Source organism: Corvus hawaiiensis, chromosome 19 (assembly GCF_020740725.1).
Source record: "Corvus hawaiiensis isolate bCorHaw1 chromosome 19, bCorHaw1.pri.cur, whole genome shotgun sequence".
Classification (NCBI taxonomy): Eukaryota; Metazoa; Chordata; class Aves; order Passeriformes; family Corvidae; genus Corvus; species Corvus hawaiiensis.
In genome coordinates, this window is record NC_063231.1 from 3,534,904 (window position 1) to 3,560,329 (window position 25,426).

The following is a 25,426-nucleotide window of genomic DNA, read 5'->3' on the forward strand; positions in this document are numbered from 1 at the left end:
GATTCTCTGAGATGCTGATATCTGCACTGATAAATTGCCAGCTGTGAGTTATAGCCCCTGCATAATCAGACTGTAGGTAGCTCTGTGGAATATAGCGATATGTATTTGTTGTATAAGCTTGAGAAGCTATATCCCATTTCACCCAAACATTATCACCCTCTCTAATCTTCCTAAGTATGATGAACCCACGTAATTCTTCTGCATTGGTTAAAATCTGCAGGTTGTAGTTTCCTGCACCTCCCTCTCCACTGTTTCCAGGTTCTGTCCCAGAGGAGATGCTGGTTGTGTTTGTGTAATGTTCTAGACTTCCCTTACAGAACACTAAAACCAGACAAGCACTGGTGGAATGCCTAACACTGGGACCCCATCTCTCTAAAATATCTGGAGACCATATAGCTTCACATTCCTGGCTCATGATAAAATTGAATTAAGCATATAGAGTCCCCGGTCAGGAATTCTTTGCCTTCATCCTCCCTTTAGTGTACATGTGGTATTGAAGGAATGTCAGCTCTGGAAGCTTTGTAGCCTGTCAGTCAGTCAGGAATGTGGTCCTTCCTGGAAATTTTGCTTATACTTACGCAAGAGCTTCTGTTCTGTGTAGTGCTGGAAGGCAGCAATTCTGCTCATCTGTACCTCGTCAAAGAACTTGCACCTTCAAGGTGGAGCAGTTTGAAATGAAAGGTTGTGTGCTCTAACTCTAGAGAAAGATATGAGCACCCTGACTCCTCCAGCGTGTGCACCCCCAGGTGTCACAGCTGCTTTTTGTTCTGCAGCAAAACCCAGATTTCCTGCCTGAGAGTTTATTTGGCTGCAGTTTTAATTTTCCATAAGTCAGGAACAGGCAAACAGATTTCTCCCCTAAATGTGCTCCCAACATTTATTACAGATTTGTGCATGTAAAAAATGTTCATGCATAGGTACAAAAGTAGTAAGTTCCTACGGTAGTGATTCATTTCAACATGGGGGGATTTTGTCACAGATGTATAGAATAGGTACTTAAATTGCAAACGTTTGTTCTAACTAAAATGGAAAAATTGTATCTTCTTTCAGTACTAGTTTTGAGACTTCAGTGTATCTCAAAAATCTGGGGAGGAAAGTATGTCTTCATTTCCTTCTTATGCAATTGCTCTAGTGTGCTTCCTTCCATCAAATGACTTCAGGTAACCTTAATATTTTCATTATCCTGATCCCTGGGTTAGATGCAGAGATGCAGGAGTGACCTCCACTATTTACAGACCCGGGATTCTTTATAATATTATTTTTATCTACAGGATGCAGGAATAAAACAAGTGCATTTTAAAAACTAAATTGAAGTCAGTTTTATTTTAGAAGATCAGAAAGTCGGATGAAGTATTTGTGATAATCAAATGAAATATTCTGGACTGTGAATATATTTTTATTTCATTGTAAGTAGCAAACAAAATTTCACTTTCTTCTGAATAAATTTGCAGAAGGCAGACTGGATTTGTCTTGTTCAGCTTGTTACTACTAAGTACTAAATTCTGATGCTGTTTTATTCATTGTAGATTGTGCATACTAAGAAAGTTCTCATTTTTTCATATTTGTAAGCAGAATTATATTGCCTAAAACACGTTGTAAGGAACTTGCTTGCCAAAAAATGTAATTGCAGAATTATTCCCTGCTGTGGTTCTGACAAGGTTTATGGAATCCTTTGTAGTCTCTTTGGTGCTTCTAAACTCAAAGTTGACTCAAATTTTTTTCTGAAAGCATTGAATTCTCTGCACTTGAAAGTTGATGGTGTTGGTGTGAGAGAGATTTTCCTAAGTCATAAAAATGAGTAATTACTGAAGAAGAGTAATTAGAGAAAAAGGAGCCTGAGGGGAAAGAAGTTCTACTTAAGCATTAAGCAAATACCATTAGCCATGCAAAAAGAGAAAATAATTTCTAAAAGCATGAATAGATGCACGTGTGTTTGGTCCATTTATAGTTAAAGATAAACCTAACTCTCAAGTCTGTTTCTGCACTTCATTGAATTTTGAAAGGGTCAAAGGATGTATGAAACTCTGAATACTCCCAGCTTAAACTGAACTGAATTAAAATAACTAAATTTAAATTTTGAATTTTTAAATAACTGAATCCTGCACTTCACGGAAGTCAACCTTCCTGTTCAAAGCCAGCTTTTCAGCCCAGCCCTTTGACACATTGTGTGGCTGGCTGGCCACAGCACATCCCAGCTCTGGCCAACTAAAATGTGTTTAATATGCGTGGCACATGAGTTAGTTTCTTCTCTTCCTCCCCCCTCCCCGCCTCCCCCCTCCCCCCAATCCTGTTTGTTTTAATGGAAAAACAGGTAACAGATTTTGCTGTCAGGTTTAATAGAGCAAGCTTCTCCCTCATCATCACTGGTCCATGGAGAATGTTACATTTCACTGTGAGTGAAATAGAGTCTTGTGTCACCCCATGTGCAGGGCTTGTGCCTGCTGCTGGAAAGAGATTGGTGACAGGGATCAAGAAGAATGCCCACACTTTTCCATTTTGACTTTTCTTGGAATGTCTAAAATGGAAATAGTGTTTTCTTGGAATGTCAGGAAAAGAGTTTATGTCACTGAAAAGCCTTTAGGAACCTCTACAAATATTATGTTGCAGTTTTAGTTCATTTTACTGCATTCTAAGTTAAAATTTAAAGATACTTACTGAACAGCTCCTTGAGCTTCAGGCTTTAAATTAATAACGATCTCATGAATGAATTGTGGCAAACAAATAAAATATGCTTTTGCCTTAGAAAAAGCTTCAATAATGTTGGACAGTTATCAAACTGATTGTACACTGTAAAGCAGAGTGAACTGTGCATGAAAAGCAGGAAGCTGGAATCAAGGCAGGGCATGCTTGCAGACAATCAGAGCAGGTACTCAGAAACAGGGCTGAGAAGATGTGGAGAGTGGTCAGTGTGCAGTACTGACAGACTGCTCAAGAGACAGAGTAAGTTTTTTTAGCCATTTTTTATGTGCACAGAGGACTTTTGAGACAGCCTTTGGAAATGTATCTGCATTCCTTGCAGGAAATACATGGATAAATCTACATAATAGAATATTATCGGTATTTATGTACAAAGCACATAGTGTACATGGTTGAAAAATGCAACCAGCTGACTCACTGTAAAATATTGTTAATAAAAACTGATTCTTAAAAATTGTATGAGCTTGTACACTCTAGATAAACAGCTGGCTTTTTTCAATAGCACAGCTGGTGTAGAAGAATAAAATGACTACAATTTGAACAGGACATGAGCTATGTTTGGCAAACCATTTGCATGAAAACAGAACATTTGCAACTTAATTTTCATTTATTTTAATTTTCATTGTACACCTATTAACCAGAGATCTGGACCTGCTCCTGTTGGTTTCAGTATCACTTGTTTAGTTGTAAGCCATTATGTGTCAGGGTATTGTAAATTTAGAGTAGGCCATGTTTCTTTAGCTGGAAATACCAGAGGAGGATACTGACTTTCAACATCCAGTGTGTCATTGCTGAACTGAAATTCACGGGAATTTAGGCAGATAAAATATCTTAAGGATGTAATTTCTTCCTTGAAAAGGCAAAGCAAACATGAAAGCAGTAAGAATGGCACTTCACAGCATGCAAAAGTCAACTGTTCCCACTGCAACTGTTTGTTTGTGAGGCTACAAAAGCATGTTCCCATGAATTTGGGCAACAGTAAAGAATACTGCTGATGCAAGTCAGCAGATGTGTAGTGCTTTCTGATTCACAGATGCATGCAGGAGTTAGTTGAAAGAAAAATTTCAAGCTCAACTCTAAACTCTGACTGGTTGGATTCTTTATATATTACTGCAGGAAGCAACATTTATATCACCAAATAATTTGCATTATTTTCTGGGGCCTCAAATCACAACAGTGAATCATACTAACATTTAGATTTTAGGACCTAGATGTTTGGTGTTATTCCTTGATTGGTCTTTTGTATCGATAAAAACAGATTTCCCTTTGAGGACAGTAATTTAGAAGTCTACCTTTGCTCCTGGAGCTACTTTCTCATATTTGTTCCTCGGGGACAGCCATTTAAAATACCAGTTCATAAAAACTTCTTTGCACTTAGGATGTTTCTGCATGACAAGGAGAATGCAGTGCAAAGGTGCCTGGTTTGCTCTAAGCATCTTACCTTAGGAACAAGAAGTCAAACAGTATGTTAGTGCCCACTCCACACTGCTGTTTGGCCAGGCTAAAGGAGATTTAGGGTCAGGTCAGCAGGCTGGGGATCTCTGCATAGCACTGCTCTGGGCTGGAAGAACAACACCCCCCTTCTGCCTTCTCTGTTTACTATTCATGCTTTCCTTGCAGAATTTCCCAAGCAGTCAAACCCAGCAGTCCTCTTTTCACAGGATTCTAGCCTACAATGTCATTATTTTACCAGGAAAATCACTATTTTAGAAATATAAACCACTACTTTCACACTGGTAAGTTCTGCTACATAAGAGAGACTTCCAAGTTCAAACTTACAGTGAGTTTATTTTCCTCCTGCTTTCTTTCCTGCATTTCTAAGAAAAAAGAAGGATTATTTCAGTGGCAAGTTTTCTTACTCTGCAGTGGTTTCAAGTCTGACTGATCTCCCTCCATAGCACTGTCCTGCAGTAAAACCTTGAGCTGGTGGTTATCAAGAGATACCCATTTCCATTGCTTGCAAAGTAGTGCCCCAAAAGAAACCAAGTCAAACCAAATTCCTAATTCCAAAAGCAGGCAAGGAGGAGCCAATACAAACCCACCCATACACAAAAAATCAAATACCAGCACACTGCACATTCCTCTATTCTTGTTAAAACCAATCTAGGAATGTTAATAACAAAGAAAACAAATCACTTTGTCAGAACCTGGAACTTCTGTCATGGAAAAGATTTCCTTAAATTATTGTTAATAGCTATGAATCATCACCTGCAGTGGTTTGGGGATCAGAGGGCATAACCTCGGTGCTCCATCAGCCGGGGCTCTAATTGCCCACACGTGAAGGCTCTGCTCCCACATCCACACAAGTGCGAGGATGCATCAGGATTCACCCATTCCAGATGAAATGATGTCTAATAATACTAACATGAAGGATTTATGGTTAGTGGGGGAGATAAGAGAAAACACTTCTCTTTAAGTAATTATCATTTAGAGTGAAAAAGAAATTACAGGTGTGTCTTGTGGTAACAGCACTGAGCTGGAATCGCTAGACTGAGGCTAAATTCCCTGTTCTACCACAGACATCTTTTTTGAAGTTGATGTATTAATTTCTGTTTCAATTAGTCAAATATAAAATAAGGTTAATACTTTCTTTGCCTCTCTTCAGTGTGTAACTGTAAGCTTTTCATATCTGTACCAGTGTAGGGCTTAAGTCTTGATCAAGACCTGAAAACAATGCTCTCAACATCAAAACAAACACAATAGGAAACCTCTGTGTATCCTCCTAAACAAAGATATTTACTCAAGCAAGTACATTTCCAAACAATTTATTCCATATTGTAAAATATTGTCTTGGTTTGAAAGACAAGTGTCTGCTAAGGAAGGCAGAAACCTCCCTTGGAATGGCAGATGCAACCCCTTTCCCTCCGAGTTATTATAATTTTGAAATCAAGGGGCTTTTAGGCAAAGATGTGGGAAATAGGAATAACAGTTCTTTACTGTTATATATCTATATGTGTATAACCAGTCAAACAAACAGCAATAACCATGGCAGTAACAGCAAACAATCACAAACCCAGTCCCAGCCTTTCGGCTGTCAGGCCCTTTCCCCTCGGGTGCAGTTCCGCTCGCAGCCGGCAGGGGCGCTGGCGGCTCCCGGTGAGCAGGGCAGGTGCGATGGTTCCCCCGCGGCTGCAGGGGGCGCTCCGGAGCGAGCTCGGGGAGCACGCGGCTCTGGTGCCCTGGGATCCCGGGGAGGGATGGGACAAAGGCTTCACAAACGCCTGGGCAGCCGATCCCGGTGTCCGGCCAGACCCTCGGGAGCAGCAGGCTGGAACGGCAGGCAGGAGCAGGGACGAGCACAAATCCTGGGTGGCAGACACGATGTATCCAAACAGAGAAACCCCTCGGAGGTCTGGGCAGGCAGGGCGAGCACGGCTACAATGTAGCGAAGGCTCAAAGCAACGGCGGGGCAGGGCGGCCACGGCCCGGCTCCTAGCGGGGCATGGAAGGCAGCTTTGGGATCCTGGGGCTTCTCCAGCAGAAGGAAAAGCAGCCGAAGAAAGCATACTCCTCTCTGTCCAAACGCACTCAGGTGAAAACAAAAGAGTAGCCAGATGCGCCCCACTCTGTAGCCAGGTCTTTTGTTTTTCTTAAATACCCAGCCGTTTGCTCCCCTAGCAACATGTATGGGCAAAAATTCCTTTAACGGAAGAAAAACCAGGAGAGCTCCTAAAAGCCCAACAAATATCTCTGTTAAACTGCTGGGAAGAGATTGCTGGGAGTGACAGGCTGGGCATGTTTGGACAAGTAACTTAGTTGGGGATCACCATGTTTGTCTCATGGTGGTCCTTTGAGGAATAATCAGAAATTGTTTTAAATAATTCGAAATGTAGACAAGTGATGAATAATATTCCTATTAATCTTTTAATAAAAAAATAAAATTAAATCCTGGAACACATTCACAAGGGAGCACACAGAGCATCTTGCAAAGACTAAGACTTGAAAATAGATCAGAAATGTATCAATCAATTTTAAGATTGTTTTATGTGGATGAGACAGCATTCTATAAATCAGAATTCCTTAATAAAATTGCTACTCTTTTGCCATAATCAATGCCCTTGGATTCAGTGTAGCTGGACCGATGTAACTGATGATGAAGCTGATTCATTGTATTTTCTTGATAGAAATAAATCTTAACTAAATTGAGGTCAATGACAAAACAACTATTGCCATCAGTGGAGGCAGAGTTGTACCCTTTAGAGCTGCCTTCGTGCATAAGGACAGATCTGCTTCAGTTTAGTCGTTGCTGGTTTTCTTCTTTTTTTCTGTTTTACCTTTGCAGTTTTCTGAGAACAGGACTAGACACCACTGGCATGTTTTAGCATGAACCTCTGTGAGCAATACTTACCGTTGTTGAAATGCAGCTCACCAAACAATCATTACCTTGAGCAGGCACAAAAGACACTCAGTGTCTTCTGGACTCCAGCTCCTCTCTGCAGGAAGGGATCTCCCTACTGATTTAGAACAAAAAATTGCACAAATTGAAATGGCAGCACCATCCCTGATGGTTTAGTCTAGTTACAGAGAAATAAAAGTAGATTAAAGGGTTCAACTATTCTTTTAAATATGAGAATTATGTGTAAGACGGAGCCAGTGATAAATCTGTTACATTTTCTGTGAGCATTCAGATAAGAACTTCAAGGAGTGGTATGAAAATTTCAGATACAAGATCATTTTGGCATAATTTCTCCTTTGATTGAGTTTTATTTCTTATATTCCACCTGAAGTTTGAAAGTTTGTACTCTAAGACTTGTATTAAATCAAAACCTGAGCAATAGGCAGTCAGGCTGGAAAAAATTCAGACACGTTTGAACAAAGATTTCTTGTGCAGCTCTTGCTGGAGATGGTGGGAGCTCTGCATAAGAAAGATGGGTGGGGTGGACCCCTTTTAAAATATTTTAATTTTTTCCTTTATTTATTTTTTCCCTCCTATCTGAGGGATAAAAATGCTTCTGGTCTCACTTACCATTTTAAACAAAATCAGCTTGACCATCCTTATGCTGTTGCTAACATGAACCTTGTTTCTTGTATGACTAAATCCCAACAGCAAACACCATCTGCCTGTTGAAGGAGCAGGCGAGTCACCACCGAGACAGAGTCTCACTCCTTAGGACTTGGGAAACATCAGAGCTACTACAAAAGCTGAACAGCAATACCCTTAGAAATGTCTAATTCCACATTCTGTGCATTTGTTTATTGAAGTTCTTCCTCTGATATTGAATAAATTTTCACCTATTAAACTGAAGCATTTACAAAGAGTTTTGCTCCAGATCCAAATTCACATCAGGTGCCATTGTGTGAAATTTTACTGAATTCCTTCAAACAGTAGATGGTCTTGGAAAATCATCTTACAGCTAAGAACACAGAAATTCAGATTGTGATAGAGCAACATAAACAGTCATGGCACATCAATTTACCCTTGCAGGAATAATGTGTATCAATTACTGTTGTTAAATGATTCTTAAGTGCTGTTTCTCCACAATATCCATAGGAACTAAGAAAAAGCTGTGACTTATTATTCAGGCATTTAAATTCCAGCAAGTTCTAAAAGACACATCTTTGCCTTGGATTTTTTTCATGTAAATAGAAACATACACTTGAAAAAATGCTATTTTATCTGAAATAATAGTTGTGCACTCTCTGATTTAGTAAAGTACTATTATTTTGGAAGTTAATATTTTCCATCCTGCTCTAGAATGATTTTAACATTTTGTACAGCAGATAGAAGCAAATGAATAGTACGCAAAAGAGCTAAGTTAGCTACTTTAAAGTACATGTACAAATATGTTTCCTTTGCAGAATACAGCTGCTTTCCAGCAGGACTGCCCAGCCACTTCAGTAGTTATGAAAGGTTGTAGAATGGTCAAGGTTGGAAGGAACCTCAAAGCTCATCTCATTCCAGCCCCGTGCCACGGGCAGGGATGTCACTCACTGGATCAGGCTGCACAAGGCCCCATCCAAGCTGGCTTTGGAGGTGGATATTTCTACTCGACTGGTGTCCGATCCGTAGCTATGGAAAGTCATCGCCTGCGGAAGGCGAAGAGCAGTAGGATTCCTGCAGGAGAGCTGTCCAGCAGTGGTGCCTTCTGTTTCCTTCAACATCTTCCAAATGGGAGGCACCATGCTGAGCTGCCTTGGATACCTTTTGTGAGATCATGGCTTTGATTGGAATGTGTGTGATTTTGAGCCTCATCAGAGTAGAACCTTCCTTTAAGCACTGACTGTGCAGCATCTGGAAACCAGTTGCTGTTTGGCAGCACTGACCCTCATCTGCAGAGGGCAGTGGGCAACAAGGCTTAGCCCCCTTAAACTTCTGCTCAGATTAATTTACAGTCTTTGGGATTTGATATCTTGCAAGCATTTTATAGTGAGGTGGGCCCAGGAAAGAACAACAACCTCTGTTAACAAAGCATGGTGTTGCGGGGATATCTCTGGTTCATGATGCTGGAGCAAATGAAGGCATCAGTACAACCCCACAGTTGGTTGTCAGGGTGAATGTACACTCATCTGGATGTTTCTGAGCCAGCATTTCCAGCAGAAACTGAGGTGTTTGACCATTAAAACTGAGAGCAAAACTGCAAAGGACTACATGGACATAGGAAATTGATATGTGCAATTATGAAACACTTTCCAGAGGTGTCCATGGCAACTAAAATTCATAACTTTGTTGGATAACAAAAATCCCAACAGAGATCGTGATCGAAATATTGACTTTATGTCAAGATGTAATTCCTCTCTCTACTCATCTGACCTTTTCATATTTCACAGGATATAAATTGCTGACCTCTTCCTTTCCATTAGAAGATAAGGACCTTATCACCTTTCCTCTTTTCTGCCATCCTTATCACTCCACAGGCAGTAAGTCTGTGCTCCCAGGTGGTGTAATTGATACTTATCTAATTAAAGGCAAAGCATTTTTTCTCAACTTGTATTCAGCTTTGAAGTGTGTTGCTTTGATTTCAGACCTGAAGAACAGCTTTGTGTGCCTGAAAGTTACTCTTTTTTAAACTGTACTAATTGATCAAATCAAATGTGCTACCAACTTTGCCTTCCCTGTGCACCAATGCATTCATTTTTTTTAGAGAAAAAGAGAAGACAATTTGTCATGGATCTAGTTAAAAGCTATGTGTGAGGTTTGCAGCTCTTCAGAGCCTTTGAGATTAGAACAAAATGTTCAAATATGATGAGATAAAGGATTCAGTAGAGACAAAGGTAGATAAGTGGATTAGCAAGTAAAACAGTGTTAGGACTTACTCTCTTAAATGAGCGTTCAAGATGCAAGTTCCAAATTTCTTACCTTCTTGTGGCCTGTTGCTGTAGGGGAATAAATTTGGATTATGTAGAATTGAGGAACTAGTATAGGGTGCCCTCCATCATAGTATTCCTTATCATTTTGTTTAGTGAGACTGTCTTGTTGCCAGTTACTAATAAGGTTTGTGATGGTTTGGGGTTTTTTTTCTGAGCTAATTGCTCTTTTGAGTTGGGCTTTTTAAAGTATGTGATAGGATTGCTGTTTATAATATGCAATAGCTGCAAGAATCTCATAGAGTTTTCTGAGGTCAGACTGTCACGATGCTTTTGTTTGCTTATGCTGAGCTAGTACTTGGCAGCTTGTGTGGTAGCTCAGCCATTCTCTAAATTAACAGGTTGTTCTTTGTATTTGAAGGGGGATTGATGTGGTTGAAGTGATTAGCATGTACATGCCTAAACAAATTGCTCTGGGGGAGAGAGAGATCCATTTGAGAAAACTGGATAGGTCCAAAGACTGTTGTAAGAACCCTAGTATGCTCAAGAGTGTGCAAAGGACTTGAGAATAAAATTTCAGACCAGAAAATTACTGGTAAAGTACAATTTTACTCTAAAATCTTTGTCAATGAAAGTTCAAGGATGTACTTTTTGTTAAATTTCTTTGGAGGCAAAAGCCCTGGTGTAGATACGAGACACAGTGAGAAAAAAAATCAAGTGCAACAATTTATTTTTCTGTGATAACAAAGTTAGGCCAATCCTCACAGTGTTTGGCTTCCTAAGTAACTTGGGAGTAAATGATCATTAAAGTGCTTAAAGGCATTTTAATAATATTGCAAAGTCACTCAAACTTCTTTTTTCAAAGGACTTGGAGTCTACGTGGTTTTTTTCTTAAGAACTGGAGCTCCTGTCTCTGTGGACCAGCAACAGTTACCCTGAATGTTTTTGTGGGGCCTCATTGTGTTGGCAGGGCAGGAGAATCCTGTGTTCCACAGAACTTTTAGAGTTCACCTGATGGTTAAAGTCCCTTTACATTTCAGCATGTGGAAGCACTAGATTAATTGTTTACTTATTCTTAACTGAAATACTTACGAATACAAAGTCTAATAATAGAGGACTGACCTAATTCTTTACATTTGTATGCACACAGGTTTTGTTATTTTTTCCACAAATGATGCCATGGACTTAATAACATAATGGGAGGACCCCAAAAATACTGGTTTTCACCTTCAACTACCTTTTATTTACACACAGCAGTATATCATTGACTAAGACTGGCTTTTGAGTACGTGTATAACATAAAACTAATATACTTTGTTCTTGGTTTTGCCTTGCAGTACAGAATTGGACAGCTGTACATGATCAGCAAGCACAGCCATGAGCAGAGTGACCGAGGGGAGGGTGTGGAAGTGGTGCAGAATGAACCCTATGAAGATCCCAACCATGGCAATGGTCAGCTAACAGAAAAACGTGTCTATCTCAACAGGCAAGTGCACTAAAACTGTTTCTCTCAGCATGGACTTAATAAAAATTTGCAAGGAATGCAGGCAACAGCCTTTCTGTTTCAAAAGAATATGTTCCCATGAATACATGCTGCTTCCTGGTAGCCATGGGGAGGTGGGGTAGATCAGTGGCTTGAAATAGAGGGATTAGTTGTTATTCCTTCTAGAGTGTCTTCTGCATGAGAAGGAACTTGAAGTTAAGGATATAATGAAAATCAGAGCTTTTGTTTTCTTTTACACTTAATTGTTTGTCATTTTGTTCTCCAAAATTGTTGGGGAGGGGGGACCAAAAAACTAAACAACAAAGCCAGCAAAGTCCCACCCTCCAAAAAAACCAAAACCAAACCATTAAAAGGCTTAATTTTTTCTCACCTCATAGTCATGTCTCAAAGCCAACTGTATTTTGCCTCAGCAAAGTTAATTGACATTATGAATGACCATTAGGCTTGTACATTCATTGTATGAATGACAGCCTTCGGGACCATTGGGCTTAAAGATATGGTGGAAAATTTGGGGGTTTTCTCCCTGAAATTTCATCATTTCTTAGAGTGAAATGTTTGTCTTCTTATGCTGAAATGATACTGCTGAGGATCGATGTCTCCACACTCACAGGCCAAAGATGTTTAGATATATATATATTTGTGCAATATGAGATATATTTCTCAATCTGTTCCCATTTTTACTACTGCTGATCTAATTGAATACCACTGCTTTTTCTGAAGTTCTTCTTTTCCCCTGGGCCTGTTTCATTTTATTAAACTTATGCTCTGCAGCATTTTGGAGTGCGCATACAAACACTACAGCTATTGCTTCCACATTGCAAGTTCCTCCTGCACTGCAAACCAGACATATCTAACCTTAATTCAGGCCAAATTGAATCACCAGTGATGTTACACACACACACAAGAGTTCAATAATATATATCTTGCCAACATTTAATATTATTTTTATTGTAAGTGTTCTCTCACAGGCTATATAGGACTTGGGAAAAAATCAATAAATATATTCCCATTGTAGAGCTCCCACAAGTTGTGGGGCTTTTTAAAATGTTTCTGGATATTTCTTTCCTGCATGTTAAAAATAAGGCTTTAAGCACCAAAGAGCATATTCAGAATTGCCACTTCAGGGCGATTCAGAATGACCACAAGAACCTAGAAGCTATGTACTAACCATACTTGGGAAGCACTTGATTCCTGATAGTGCAGGCAATGAAACACGGGATCTTTTAGCCAAAGATGGGTACAAACATTGACAAAGTAAATCTTTGTCCCTATAACAACTCAGAAGAGTTACCTAAAGCTGTGGTGGATGTTTGAAGTCAGGTTCACCGAGCTTAATGATAATTCTGAATCCTCCATCACCAGATTTGCTGTTTGAATCTGGGTGTGGCATCACAATGCCACCTGATATTGCAGCACTGTTGAAGCTTTGTGGAAAGGATGAGGAGGTTTTCTGGCCACTGTGGGTTTTGCTGGGAGGCTAGGGTGTCTCTGGAAGATTTCACTGTAGGAGACATGCTTCCATACAAGATGTGCTGGAAACTTCTCCTCTGGCTGCCTTCCTGAGGAACAGGACTTCCACCAGCACTGTTCTCTCCCTCCGTTTTTTTCTTCTTGGGTCCACTGCCCTAAAAAAACTTTGTTTTGCTCTATTTTGATCTGAACTTATATCTCTTAAAGAAATTTGAGACTGAGCTTCATCTGGACAGGGTAGAAATAAGGAAATAAGGAAAAAAGAAAAGATAATGTGACCCACAGCTACCTGTGCTGCTGAAATAGAGATATTATCTTTTCGTTGAGTGGACCTTGGAAAAATTAATCTGTGTCTGTGAGTGGGATTTGCTGGCAATTCTGAGTATAATCTGTATTTTGCTCATGAAGTTATTTTTTTCAGGATGTGCTGTACTGGTGAAGATAGGCAGACAGGCAAATACGCTAAAAACAACAATAACCAAAAAAAGTACAAAATGAGTGTATGTTTTCTAGTGTCAGTGTAACCTTAGTCATATTTAGAATTATTCACTGCCTCTTCTCTCCTGCTGGAGCAATGTTTTCAGAAGCTGAAAGTCTGCATCCTCTGGTATTTATAATTTAGGCACCAGAGTAAAGTTTAGCAGGGGTAAGGGAGGCAGTCATAAAAACACTGACAGAGACTGACAAAATAAACAGATCTGATACAGGGAAGTCTATTATGCAGGATGTAAAATGCTGCTTAAAAGTCTGTACACAAGAAAGGTTTATGTAAAGAAAAGAATCTGGTTTTGAGCAAAAGTCAATGCACTTGACTTTCAATCTGTAGATAATGTACTAACATCTGCGTTTTGCCTCTGGACAAATAAAATATTTATATGTAGCTAGATAATGGTTAAATAAGCCTTAATGATCCAAAATGTATTTTCTTCAGAAATTTGCTAATATGGAAAGTTAATTTACTTTCTGCACACAGTTATCTAAACAGAACTATTTCAAACATTTACACTCGGGAAATAGAGGTTTGGAAGCATCTCCTGCACTTCAGTACAGATTCAATCTTGGCCTGGGTGATCTGCTCGATGCTTTGCCAGACCAACACCATCTGAACTGTGTCCCCCATGTACAGGGATATTTGTGGCATCCAAGGCCTGCTGTCCTTGGAATGACTAGTCCTGCATCTTTGTTCCTGGCAGCCTGAGTGCTTCTAACTGAAGTCATTAAGAGAGGGTTGAAAGATGAATTATAGTGAACTTGCCTTTTTAAATATTTGTTTGTTCATCAGTTTTTGGTACCCTCTGTGACCAGACTGCTGGAAATGAAACCCAAGAGCCATGGTAAAAAAATGCTCCCACTCTTCCATAGTATTATTCAATTACCCTTTAATGGTCCTTCCATATGGTGTATCCATGTCTTTGTTTTCTGATTCTGCTGCTGTTGTACCACTGCATTGGTGAGTTCTCTTGACAGAATGAGCTCTGAGCTGTAACATCAGTTCCATTAATTCTCTTCACTTTTGTTATTTACTTTTCCCATCAGCAAAATGGGACTAATGCTGCCTACCAGCCTCACGAGGTGTTTTGAGTGATCTGTTAATTTTAATATAAAAGCTTCCTACTCAGGAGTTGGTATTGGTAATGTGGGAACAGCTGAGTGCCAGGTGAGCTGAGCATGAGGGCTTCAGTGCTGGCAGAGAATATGAAGGAAGAAAAAAGAGTCTGTAAGAAGTAATGGATTCGGGATCGAAGTGGACTCAAAGCCCACATTTCCTCCTGACCTCTTGTTAGAGAGTGCCTCCCTGTGGCTGAGGACAAGGTGCCACAGTTACACCTTGTTTGGACTCACCTGTTGAGTTCAGCCCTGGCCAAAGGTTTGGGGCCATGAATTCTCAAAATGAGCAGCCTCAGCTCAGCCCACTCAGAGGTTGTTGCACTGGCACTGATCTGCTCCCTCTGCGAGGGCAGCACAGCTGAGGCAGAAAATGAAAATACTCTTGAGAAGTCTGGGTGTTGCTGTGTCCCCCAAACACCTCACAAATGATGAGCACATCTGGAAGTATCTTTATTTCTACAATACACATAAGTCATAATATATTCTAATTTTATATTTTCTTTTAACTTTCAGCAAACTGCCTAGCTGGGCTAGAGCAGTTGTTCCCAAAATATTTTACGTTACAGAGAAGGCCTGGAATTATTATCCTTATACAATCACAGGTAAGGAATGTAGCAGAAATTATTGCTGCTTTGTGGTGTGGGGGTAGTTTAGTTTATCTTCAGAAGCTCCAAGTTATACGTTGAACTACAAGCACCAAGTCTCTTTAACATCTTCTGTTGAACTGCATATATTTTTTCACCTTATATGTACTGGTATCAGGAACTGAAGATTATAGACTAAGGATAGGTAAAAACTGGAGTGCTATATCTATGAAGTTTCTTGCTGGCAAAGAAAACATCAGGTGCTTGGATTCTGTCTGACTTGTGTCCTTTATTGTCCCATAGACTTTATTCAAATAGAAATCAGCAGCCTATCTGACACAATAATTTTTATTATTAATGTGTGTTTACTGTAAGGATCTCGCATCATTGTTTTATTTCACATTTCTTTTTTTTTTCTTTTCCCTCTTATTTCGTTTTTTTACAAATGGACAATTGGAAATCAGAATACACAGTAAGTTTTTCTTCCTCTTTTTATTCTAAAATAGAAAAATTATGTAAACTATAGTAGTGGAATCCAATCTGATTCCTTCTTAATATAACTAATTCATAATACATTCAATAGTGAAACTTTATTTTAGTTATTTGTTTAAGCAATTTAAAGGGAAATTTGACATAATTCTAAAGGGATCCTATAAATTCTTTTTTATCACTTCAAAATAATTTGATATGTTTTTACTTACTGACTGTAAGAAAGAGAAGGTTCTATAAAACAGGGTGAGGCTTTTAAGGTTCCAGTTATTACCTGGAGACATGAGAACAGATTTTATTTTATTTATTGTTTTATTAACTTATAAAATGCTCATCTCTGGTATAGTATCTGGGAAACTGTACAATCTGTAGACAAAATTAAACATAATCCGGGCATGGTGCCCAGAAAAATCAGCTATTCCCTCTTGCAGAGCTAAGGCAAAATATAGCACATAAATCATGAGAAAAATTGTTTTAAATGTGCTGTCCTCAATAATACGCAATAAGTCTTCACTCTTCAGTCTTGGAAGGTGAGGAGGGGATGGTGAGGAGGTTCCAGGTGAAGGGACCTTTCAGAAACTCCTGCTTTGATTTAGTTTGAACTTCTGACTGCAGATAAAACATAATCCAGATGTTTCTCTTAATTCTGCAGTGCTCAAAATATTTGTGTAGATTTTTTAAAAACTCATAAAGCATAAAAAGAAAAAAAAGATATTTCAGTATGATAAAAAGAAAAAAATTAAGGGATTTAAAGTCTCATATTTGAAAACTGGAGACCAAGAGTTGAAACTGTGATGACCAGGTTTGAAAAACCAAAGCAACAAACTGTGCTTTTCAATATGTGCTACAGGTACTTAGAATATTCATTTGATTGTCAGAGAAAACCCAAATGTACCAAAATGGACAGTAGTGATGAGGGAGAGATTCTTAGCTGGTTTTACCAGAAGACACTTTCAGTAGGATCTGTCACAGTTCACATTAATTAAGGTTTACCTTTGATACCACATTTAGTTTTAGGCTGGGAAGTTGACATTTGCTGTGTTGCACTGATATCTCCCCATGGTAAATTTTTTCTTTAACTGAAAGTAAATTTCAATCTTTTCATGTGATTTTTTTTTTCTTTAACTGAAAGAGACAAGTGGGGATGATGCAAAGGGTGGTGGCAGACAGAAATATGTATCTAAATTTGAAATGCGACACATTATTAAAACCAAACAGCAGTGCTGTACTCAGAGCATCTGAATCAGGAGGTGATCTCTGTCTGGTCTGTGAAACAACACCTGGTGCAGATCGGAGGAAGGTACAGCTACAGAAACGTTCAAGAGCATCAGCAGAAATGATTGCAGCATTGAAGAGACATGTAAAGAAAAATTAAATCAGTCCAGAAATGTAGAAGGTAGGCAAAGCAATCACTGAGTGACAGAGTAACTGCCTAGGGGAGCTGGGGACTAGTTACTCACCATGGTGCAAGGAAACAGAACTAGAAATACTGGGAGGAGATCAGGGAAACTGTACTTCAGACAAAAATCTAAAATATGCATTAATGGAGCTGATAGGCTGTGAATTTATCTTCATGGAAAACAGAGATAGTGCCTTTGCCTCAAACTATTGAATCTAGAAAAAAATGTTTAATATACCACTGGGAATAATTGCTATCCTTGTCTGGAATACTTCTCTAAATTTGATCTTCTATATTCATTAGAGAATTCTGAAAGAAAGAATATATAAATATATAAGATAGCTTGGAAATCCTTTTCTTCAAGATCATAAATTCGCTCTGAAGGGGGACATGGTAAGATTCAAATTGAGCCTCATTTCGAGGGAAACTGATTCTAAAGGCAGGCCAATAACTGGATAAATAAAGCATAATCTTATCGAGTCAAGTACATACTGGTCTGTGGTATGTTCACACCTTATTAACCTTGTAAGCTCCACTCTAAATAAAGAGAAGGACCTTAAAGGCTCAGCATGTTATTTCAGTGTGTGTTAGTGATTTGGAAGAGGATGTGAACAGCAGACTGAACCTTACTGATAGTCTTAAGGTTTTTCAGTTGTAAAATATGAAGGCTGTTGAGAAATTGCATTCAAGCCCATACTCTGACATTCAGAAATGCAGTATGGAATAATTTCATCAATCTGGTTCTCCTGTGAATATTATGGAATTCATAAACATGACTTCTTAAGGATCTGAAATTAGGACACCTAAGAAAAAAGGCTCATCAGGCATTGAAAAATAATTTTCAGAATGTTGTTCTGTGCAATGGTTGTGTAAAAAGCCAAGAGTGATTGGATGCATGAAAACAGGAATGGAAATTATACTGTCATGATGTTAGTCCTCTGTAATCTGGATCCAGTTATGATGGCATCTGCTTTAAGCAATGGTATTTGTTACTCAGCAACCCCCTAAATTTGACAGCAAACAGCACATCTGCTACTGGGTATTGGCAACATTATTAACAGCATGTAAAGCAACTGACACGCTCGAGATAATGAGTTTAACAGAACTATTGCACAAGAGATGCTTTTGTGGGGTGGGATATGTGCCATAGTGTCATGTCAGGAGAGCATTTGCGAATGTACCTTGTTAAAGCTGCTGTACAAAAGACTTCCTATCAGGAAGATGACACATGGGTGCTGCCCCTAGAAGTGCTGTATCAGAGCTGGAGCTAATCCTTGAAAGCTTCCTGCTGGCATTGAGAGGGAGGAGAAAGTCGAAAAAATACTTTCAAAGCTGAAACCAAAGGAAGTAATCCAGATTTGGGGGTACTGTTTAGAGATTAAGATATTCCTGTAAAGTTTGAAGTTATAGTGGCTGGGGTGTTACTTCAGAACCATATGTGAGAAAGTCTCTTCAAGTTAGACAGGAGCTGCTTTGGTTTTGATCTTGTCATTAGAAACCTGACAAGATGTCTTGCTAAAATATTTGTTTGAGGTTTATATATAAATCCATTTAATATTGTGATTAGGTTGATGTTAAGATCATACATCTGGGGTACTCTATTTAGGATGCAGCAGAAAGGGAGCCCTACAGGGGTAACTCCAATGGATTCCACTTCATAAGCAATTCCAGGACTTGGTGTGGTCAAGTGCCTCCTGCCCAGCTACACCTGCTCCTGGGGAATGGGTGCTGCTAGCTGCTGGCTTTGGAAAGAATTCCTTTGCTGGACAAGGGCTGGGGCCTTTTTCACTTGGAGGACGGAGAAAAGATGCCTTGCAGCTCTCAACAACCCCTGTGTGCCAGCTTACCACAGCCTTTGCAAATATGTATCTTTAGTGGAAAATATTTATGCTATTCACGGTGGCAAGAACAACTGAACTTTCAGGAGGCTTTGTTATTTTTCTTTCTGAGGTTGCCCAGCCAGATTAGAAATAATTAACTAGAAAGCAAACTTGTGTCTATTGCAAACCAAACGAAAAAATAATTGCATAGAACTAGGTTTCTTTACCTGCATTGGGATACTGTTAGAAAATAAACAGCACAGAGCAAATATCCATTCGACCTGCTCAAGTGACAGTGGAGATTCTGGACAAAAAAAGAGAGGAGCCTCAAGCAAACAAATACTCAGATCACGAATGTTTGGTGACTAAACCATGGTACAAAATCTTCATGTGATCGAAGTACACTGAAAATGAGCTACACAAAGTTTAGCCCTCAAGTTGGAGAACAAAGGGTTTAGGAAAAATACAAAGAGAATTTAAGCAAACTCTTCTGAATTTGAAGGTACAGTTCAAGTGTTTACCAGGGATCAGTTCAAATAGATTTGCCACCTGACCTGAACAACTTTGGTGTTGTTAGCAATATTTCAGTTCTGGGGCTGAAATTTGAAAACAGCTGGATAAATTTTTTGCACCTAATTTATGGACAAATGTTAGTTTCACAATTATATAAACAAAACAAACATTAAAATGGCATTGTTTGCTCTGTGCAAAGGAGGAGGAGCATTCCTTCAACATGCCAGTGTCTCAAATTAACTTACGAATACAATATAAATTCAGAATATTTATGGAAAACAGTTATGGAACAGAAAGCAGGAGACAACAATTCCTTTGATGATTTATCACAATGACATTTATTCTTCTATAGCAAATGACTGAGGAAAATAAAATTATGTCATCTGGTATGTGTCAAGGCCCCAGAGTGAGAGTTGCTAAATGGTCCATTGCTGACCTGCTGGTTTCTGATTACTTTTGAGAACAGGCATGTTTTGTGCTTCACTTAGCTGCCGGTTTATCCATGAAGTAAATTATCTGGAAGAAATGTTTTTGTATTGTTATTTTTATAATGAGATGACTTGAGAAGGAAAACAGTTGTTTCAGATGAACATTGCTGTAGAGATTTTCCTGTGTTCTCTTTATCTGATTACCAGCCCTTGAAATTTGGATGTAACCCCTCACTCTTCAGTGCAGAAACTTTTCTGCAGTTTGAGGATATGAAGAGTCTTCATCAAAAATGCAGCAGAATCTGTACCGGAGGATTAGAGCCTAATGCCAAGTTACTATCAGCATCCTCCCATCTTACCCCCCGACTCAAAAAACAGGCTAACTGCTGCCATTGTCCTAGGAGAACACAGATTTTTTTTTCCCTTAGGGGTTCTAGCAAAAGGAAGGACCTCTGTAGAATTTATAAGAAGCAAATAATATATCTTTTTAGAGAGCTGCAAACCTGTATTCTCATTTAATAGCTTGATCCCATTGAAATTAGTAACTCAAATTGCTTGAGAGAATTCCCTTTTTCCAGCACTGGCTTATTCCAAAGAAATCCAGCCCCCTCTCTGATGGATGGGACTGTCATTTCCACTTGTGCACGCTGCTTTTCACTTCCCTTCTTCCTCAATAAGCAGGTTACTGTTCCCATGTATCAAAGAAAGAGATCCTAAGGGAAGGCAAAGCCAGAGATAAGAGTTTTATAGTGGTTGGAGGCAACTTGTTAGTCATCGTTCCGTCTTCAAGTTATTGTACACAATACAAACAGTGGTTTTCTTTCTTGGCTTGTTTATGAGAGTTTTGCTCCCTTGTTTATTTTCAAGCCCTGGTTTTGCATTGTTCTTTTCCTTTCCACTCAACAGCACTTTTGTTTTGCTGTTTGCCACCTTCCTGTGCTTATCTTGCTTTCCAAATTTTCCTCCCTCTCACTGAGTCACATCTTCCAAATACTGCCGTGACCCTGCCCAGCCCTTTCCGTCTATTCTCTTCCAACCTTGTCACCCTGATTGATGCTGGTTTGTGCCATGGGTGACCTGATCACACAGCAGCTCTAGGAGCTCACATGCAGACCTGTCTGGAGGAGTCTGAGGGGAGGCAGTAACATGGTAGCCATTTTCCAAAAAACATTGAATATTCCACCTTCCATCACCCCATAGTCCCACATCCCCTTTGTTTGTTACAGCAAAGTTGGGACTCCATTTCTCTTTCCCAGGTTCTTGATCTTCAATAAAGAAATTTTGTTGTAACCCCCTGAGTACCAAAATAGTGCCCAAAAATTTTGAATTTAAAGGATGTGATATCTGGAATTTACCCTACGGAAAAGATTTCATTTGCTTGAACACTCTCCCCTCATTGTAATAGTCATGGTGTTCTTTGTCTGTAGGCTCCATGGAATTTGCTGTCTGAAGAATCTGGTTCCACCTGTGTTGTCAAAAAAATGCATGTGTGACCATATGAGAAAAAAGTCATCAATCTGAAAAGTGGTGGAAGATGAGAGGGAACATTTACATGAAATGTCTGTCTTGCTGGGCTTCTATGTTAAGATTTAGGGGAATATGCTTCTGCTGCTTAAAAAAAAAAAAAAGTGGGATTAATTTTTACTGTACAGAAACAAGTGCCAAGGATTGTGGATTAATATTCACAAGGAGCAGGAGAGGTGAAGAGCAAGGCTGAAGTCTCTAGCAGGTCTTTGAACATTCTGCAGGCAGAAACCACATGGAAAATGAAACCAACTGCAACAGTATTGATGAACTGGCATCACTCGCACAAAGCAGGTTCCAGAGGGTGAAGAAACCTCTCTCAGACAAACATATTTGCTGAAAACTCCAGTAATTCCCACAGCCACCTCAGGTGTAATTACTGTGCGAAGGTTAATTTGACAGTTGTGTCCATTAAACGATTGTCACACACCGCGTGTTTGACTGTCTTTTTAAGACTTTGGCAAGTGTTTTGGCACACTTCGGTTCTACCCTGTTCTTGTAAGTGTTGCTTATTGCTATGGCAACACTAATCAATCATCATGCTAAAAATAGGCCTTTCGTTTTTCAAGAGGTTATATGAAGGGAATTGCAAATGCAACTGCAGGCTGTACTTTCCATATGCTGCTTTCATTCCTTTCATTCTAACATGGAAATACTCCTGCTCACAGCTGGTAATTACTGTTACAGACTCCTGTTATTGCACTGGGTGCTCTCTTGAGCCTTAAACCTCTTCTGGTTCTTCCAAAATTGAGGTTCCAAATATAGAAAGTTTAGGAAAATAAACAAAAAACCTGGAATGTTCCCTTTACTTGTTTTTGAGTGTTACAGGTGTGCTGGGGTATAACAATTTTTAAAGGAGTTTATAAGATGCCTAAAAAATCTGGAGGTGACAATACCTAAGATGCCTCCTTTGAGAGCTTTACACAAAGAAACCTTATCATTGAAGACACTGTGACTGAAGATTTTGTATTATTCTGTAGAACTTAAGTTTAATTTCAAGTTAAAGATTAAATTTGCCACTGTTTTATTCCCAAGAGGAACCTTGCAAGCTGTAGAGGTAGTGAAATGGAGAGCCGGAAACAGTGCCCTGTGCATTCCTGTGTGTGCTTGGGATCGATCGCCTCCAGGTCAGTGATGGAAGAACACAGGCCCCAGAGGAGGCAGAGCAGAAAGGGAGTGGTGCTCAGAAGAAAAGAAAAATCAACTAAAAGGTTTATTACCTACTATTCACTCCCCAGTTTGATTCTGACTGTTACATAACAATTTTAATCCCCAGTTAAGTAAATATGTGGCCATTTGAGGGGAAAAACACCCAACTTTTTGCATGATGAATAATAGTCTTTTGAATGATGCATAAACAGTTTTCTGGTTCTGCCAGAGCCCTCTGCCAATTAGTCAGAGTGCAGCTGATGAATCATGAGACACATTCTGTGAAATGTTCGAAAATTTGGACCCTGCTAAGTGTTCCTGTAAGGCAGAGAGACCCCCCACAGCTGCTGGAGCAGTGGTTGCCAGTCAGTTGAGTTTCTGAGAGAGATTTTTGCGGTGGAGGACTTTCTGGTGAATTTGAATTTTCATTTGGGGTAAACCCATGTTACCATTTATAATCTCAAATTAGGTTGTTACAGTTCTCTCCTTCATACTAAACACACAGGGAGGCTGACTGTGGGTGGCTTTACAGAAAGTGGCTCTCTAATGAGGTGGCTTGAGGTAAATGGCACTTACCATTCCTCTATGCTATTCTAAGGATCCTTGGTCTTTTCTTAATGCTTCTTTTTTGAAATACAAGGTTAAAGGGTCTCTTGTTTTAATTAGAGTTTAGATTCTGGATCACAAGAATCAACAACTAGATTCAAGCAGTGGCTTGCTGAGCTGCTACAAGCAGCCCAATGCAGCCTCACGTTCAATACATGGAACAGTGACATTTCGGTGTCATGACCTGACTCATTCCTGACAACCTCTAGACAGTGATTGAAAATAGCAGGCATTTCTTTAATACCAAGGTAAAAGGGAAATCTGGCATTTGGCTTTACTCATAATTTCCTCTGAAACTTCAGCTGTGCTTCAGATCAACAGTATGAAGGGGGTTTTGCCTTCCATGGCACCAGAACCTTATTTTGAGGAAACTCTCTCACTTGTTTTTTCGACAAGGATTGATTCTAGATGAGCTTATTGAGTACTGGATATCCTGTGACCAGAAGAAAACTGAACAATGACCTGTTGGGTGATATCCATTGAACGAGGAATGTATTTGCTGCAGTCTCCAATGAGTTGCCTTCTCATTTCAATTGTTGCACTACACCTGGCCTCTTAAATCCCTTCTTCCCTTACTCACCAGCCCCTCCCTTTGAAAAACTCTCCAAATGTTTTCAAGCCTGAACTTGGACCAACAGCAGTGTGAACAGTGAGGCATCCAAACATCCTCATTGTATATCCTGTATGTACAGCCCATGAAGGAGTAATTTGCCATAGGGGATTAGTGATGCATCACACAAGGAACTGGCAGTTAATGCAAGGAAAGGCTTGGTGACTAATAGGAAAGATGCTGAACTAGTGTCCTTTAGAGCTGGTTAGACAGCTGCTCTATCTCCCTGTCTGAAAACTTGCTTTGAAAGAAGAACTGTGAAATGATAAATAAAATATACTTGAAATATTTATTCTGTTGGAATTATGTTGTGTACTATTACAAATTCTAGTCTTCATAAGCCAACTAAGCTAAGCAATGCTCAGAAAAATAAGTTTATTCCCATGTAAATACAGAATATTAATCTTTAACAGAAAAATATTGGTGCTTTTTTTTTTTTTTTTTTTTTTTTTGGCCTTATTATCTAAAGATTTGTTTGGATTTAGTATAAAGGAATTTTCACAGGGGCTCATAATCCATCTTAATTTCACTAATAGGAAATTGTGCTAAAATTCATTTCTCACTGAAAATTAAGAAAAGCCCTCACACATGAAAGCATTGCTGTCTGTTTGGTCAGGACCTGCATCTGGTGAAGTGTCATTGGGTTATTTTATATGAGGGATAGACTGGTCTATGATGAGGGATATCGAGTTGCTCTCAAGATCTTATTGAATTGAATTTCTAACAAGACATTCAGGACATTCATACTCCTGGGCATACTGAGCATGAAAACCATTGCATCTCATTATTCCAGAGTGCTTATACTGATTTATTTATACCTTCATTTTGTTTTCAGCTTTTAGATAGAATCTCTGCATCCCTCCAGAATCATCAAACCTTTCAGGTTTACATTCTGTGAACATTTACTCTTTTTCTTGAAGTAATCTGAAAAAAATAAGAAAGCTGATACCAAAAGGGATGTACTGAATATGTCAGCTGATGAAGCAAGGCGTATTTTTTGTGTTAAACATACTTTTCTTTTGTTGCAGTGTTCATTTTTGCCAAAATTCTCCATTCATATAGAGACAAAATATGAGGACAACAAAGGAAGCAATGACAGTGTAAGTATGACACCTTGTGCAAAATTTGATTTAATCTTCTTTGTTAACCACAGTCTGTGTCTGGGGCCTCTAGGTCTCTCAGTTTGGGAAAAAGGCCCCATCAGACTTGTGCCTGTGCCCCTCCCTGGGTGTTCTGGTCTTGAGCAGCTGCAGAGGAGTTACCTCTGAAGCACCAGGAGATGAAAGATCTGTGTACACACCTTCCTTTCTGCCTCTCCTATTCTATTTGTTCCTTCTCTAAACACAACATAATTTACATATGTGAATTTAGTCCTGATAAACATATATGGAAAGTAAAGAAAAGATGACTCTTTTTTTTTTGGTGTAATTGTATTTCACTTTATGTGTTTTACATTATTATCTCTGAATAAAGGGGGTTGAATTCCAAGGAGGTGTCAGGAAGAACAAACGGGAAACTGAACAATGGTCAGAGTTGAGAGATCTTAGTAAACAGCTTCAGGAACAATGGCTGTGCACTTAGGTGATGCTTTTGGCAGTCACTTACCTGAAGTTAAAAAGTTTTCAGAGTTAGAGCTTAGAGATGAGAGGGACAACTAACTATGTAAAATCCTCCCTAGAGGAAGGGCAGGAGTGAATTGCCAGCAGCTGCTGCTCAGAGAGGCTCAGGAGCAGAAGGCAGGAGGTCAGTCAGACTTTGCTGTCCAGACAGAGAGCAAAGC

At 39.3% G+C, this 25,426-nt stretch overlaps 1 protein-coding gene across 4 annotated transcripts in view; it reads left to right on the top strand.

Moving 5' to 3' along the window:
• Positions 1–25,426, top strand: part of PITPNC1 (phosphatidylinositol transfer protein cytoplasmic 1) — an 82,009-nt gene that overhangs the window by 27,574 nt on the left and 29,009 nt on the right. For 3 of the 4 annotated variants that reach the window (XM_048324130.1, XM_048324132.1, XM_048324129.1), the window contains exons 2-5: positions 11,280–11,428; positions 15,038–15,126; positions 15,573–15,580; positions 24,675–24,746. In XM_048324130.1, coding sequence (XP_048180087.1) covers positions 11,280–11,428; positions 15,038–15,126; positions 15,573–15,580; positions 24,675–24,746 — 318 coding nt within the window. The remainder of the gene's footprint in view (positions 1–11,279; positions 11,429–15,037; positions 15,127–15,572; positions 15,581–24,674; positions 24,747–25,426) is intronic. The other variant, XM_048324131.1, reaches the window with a different exon arrangement.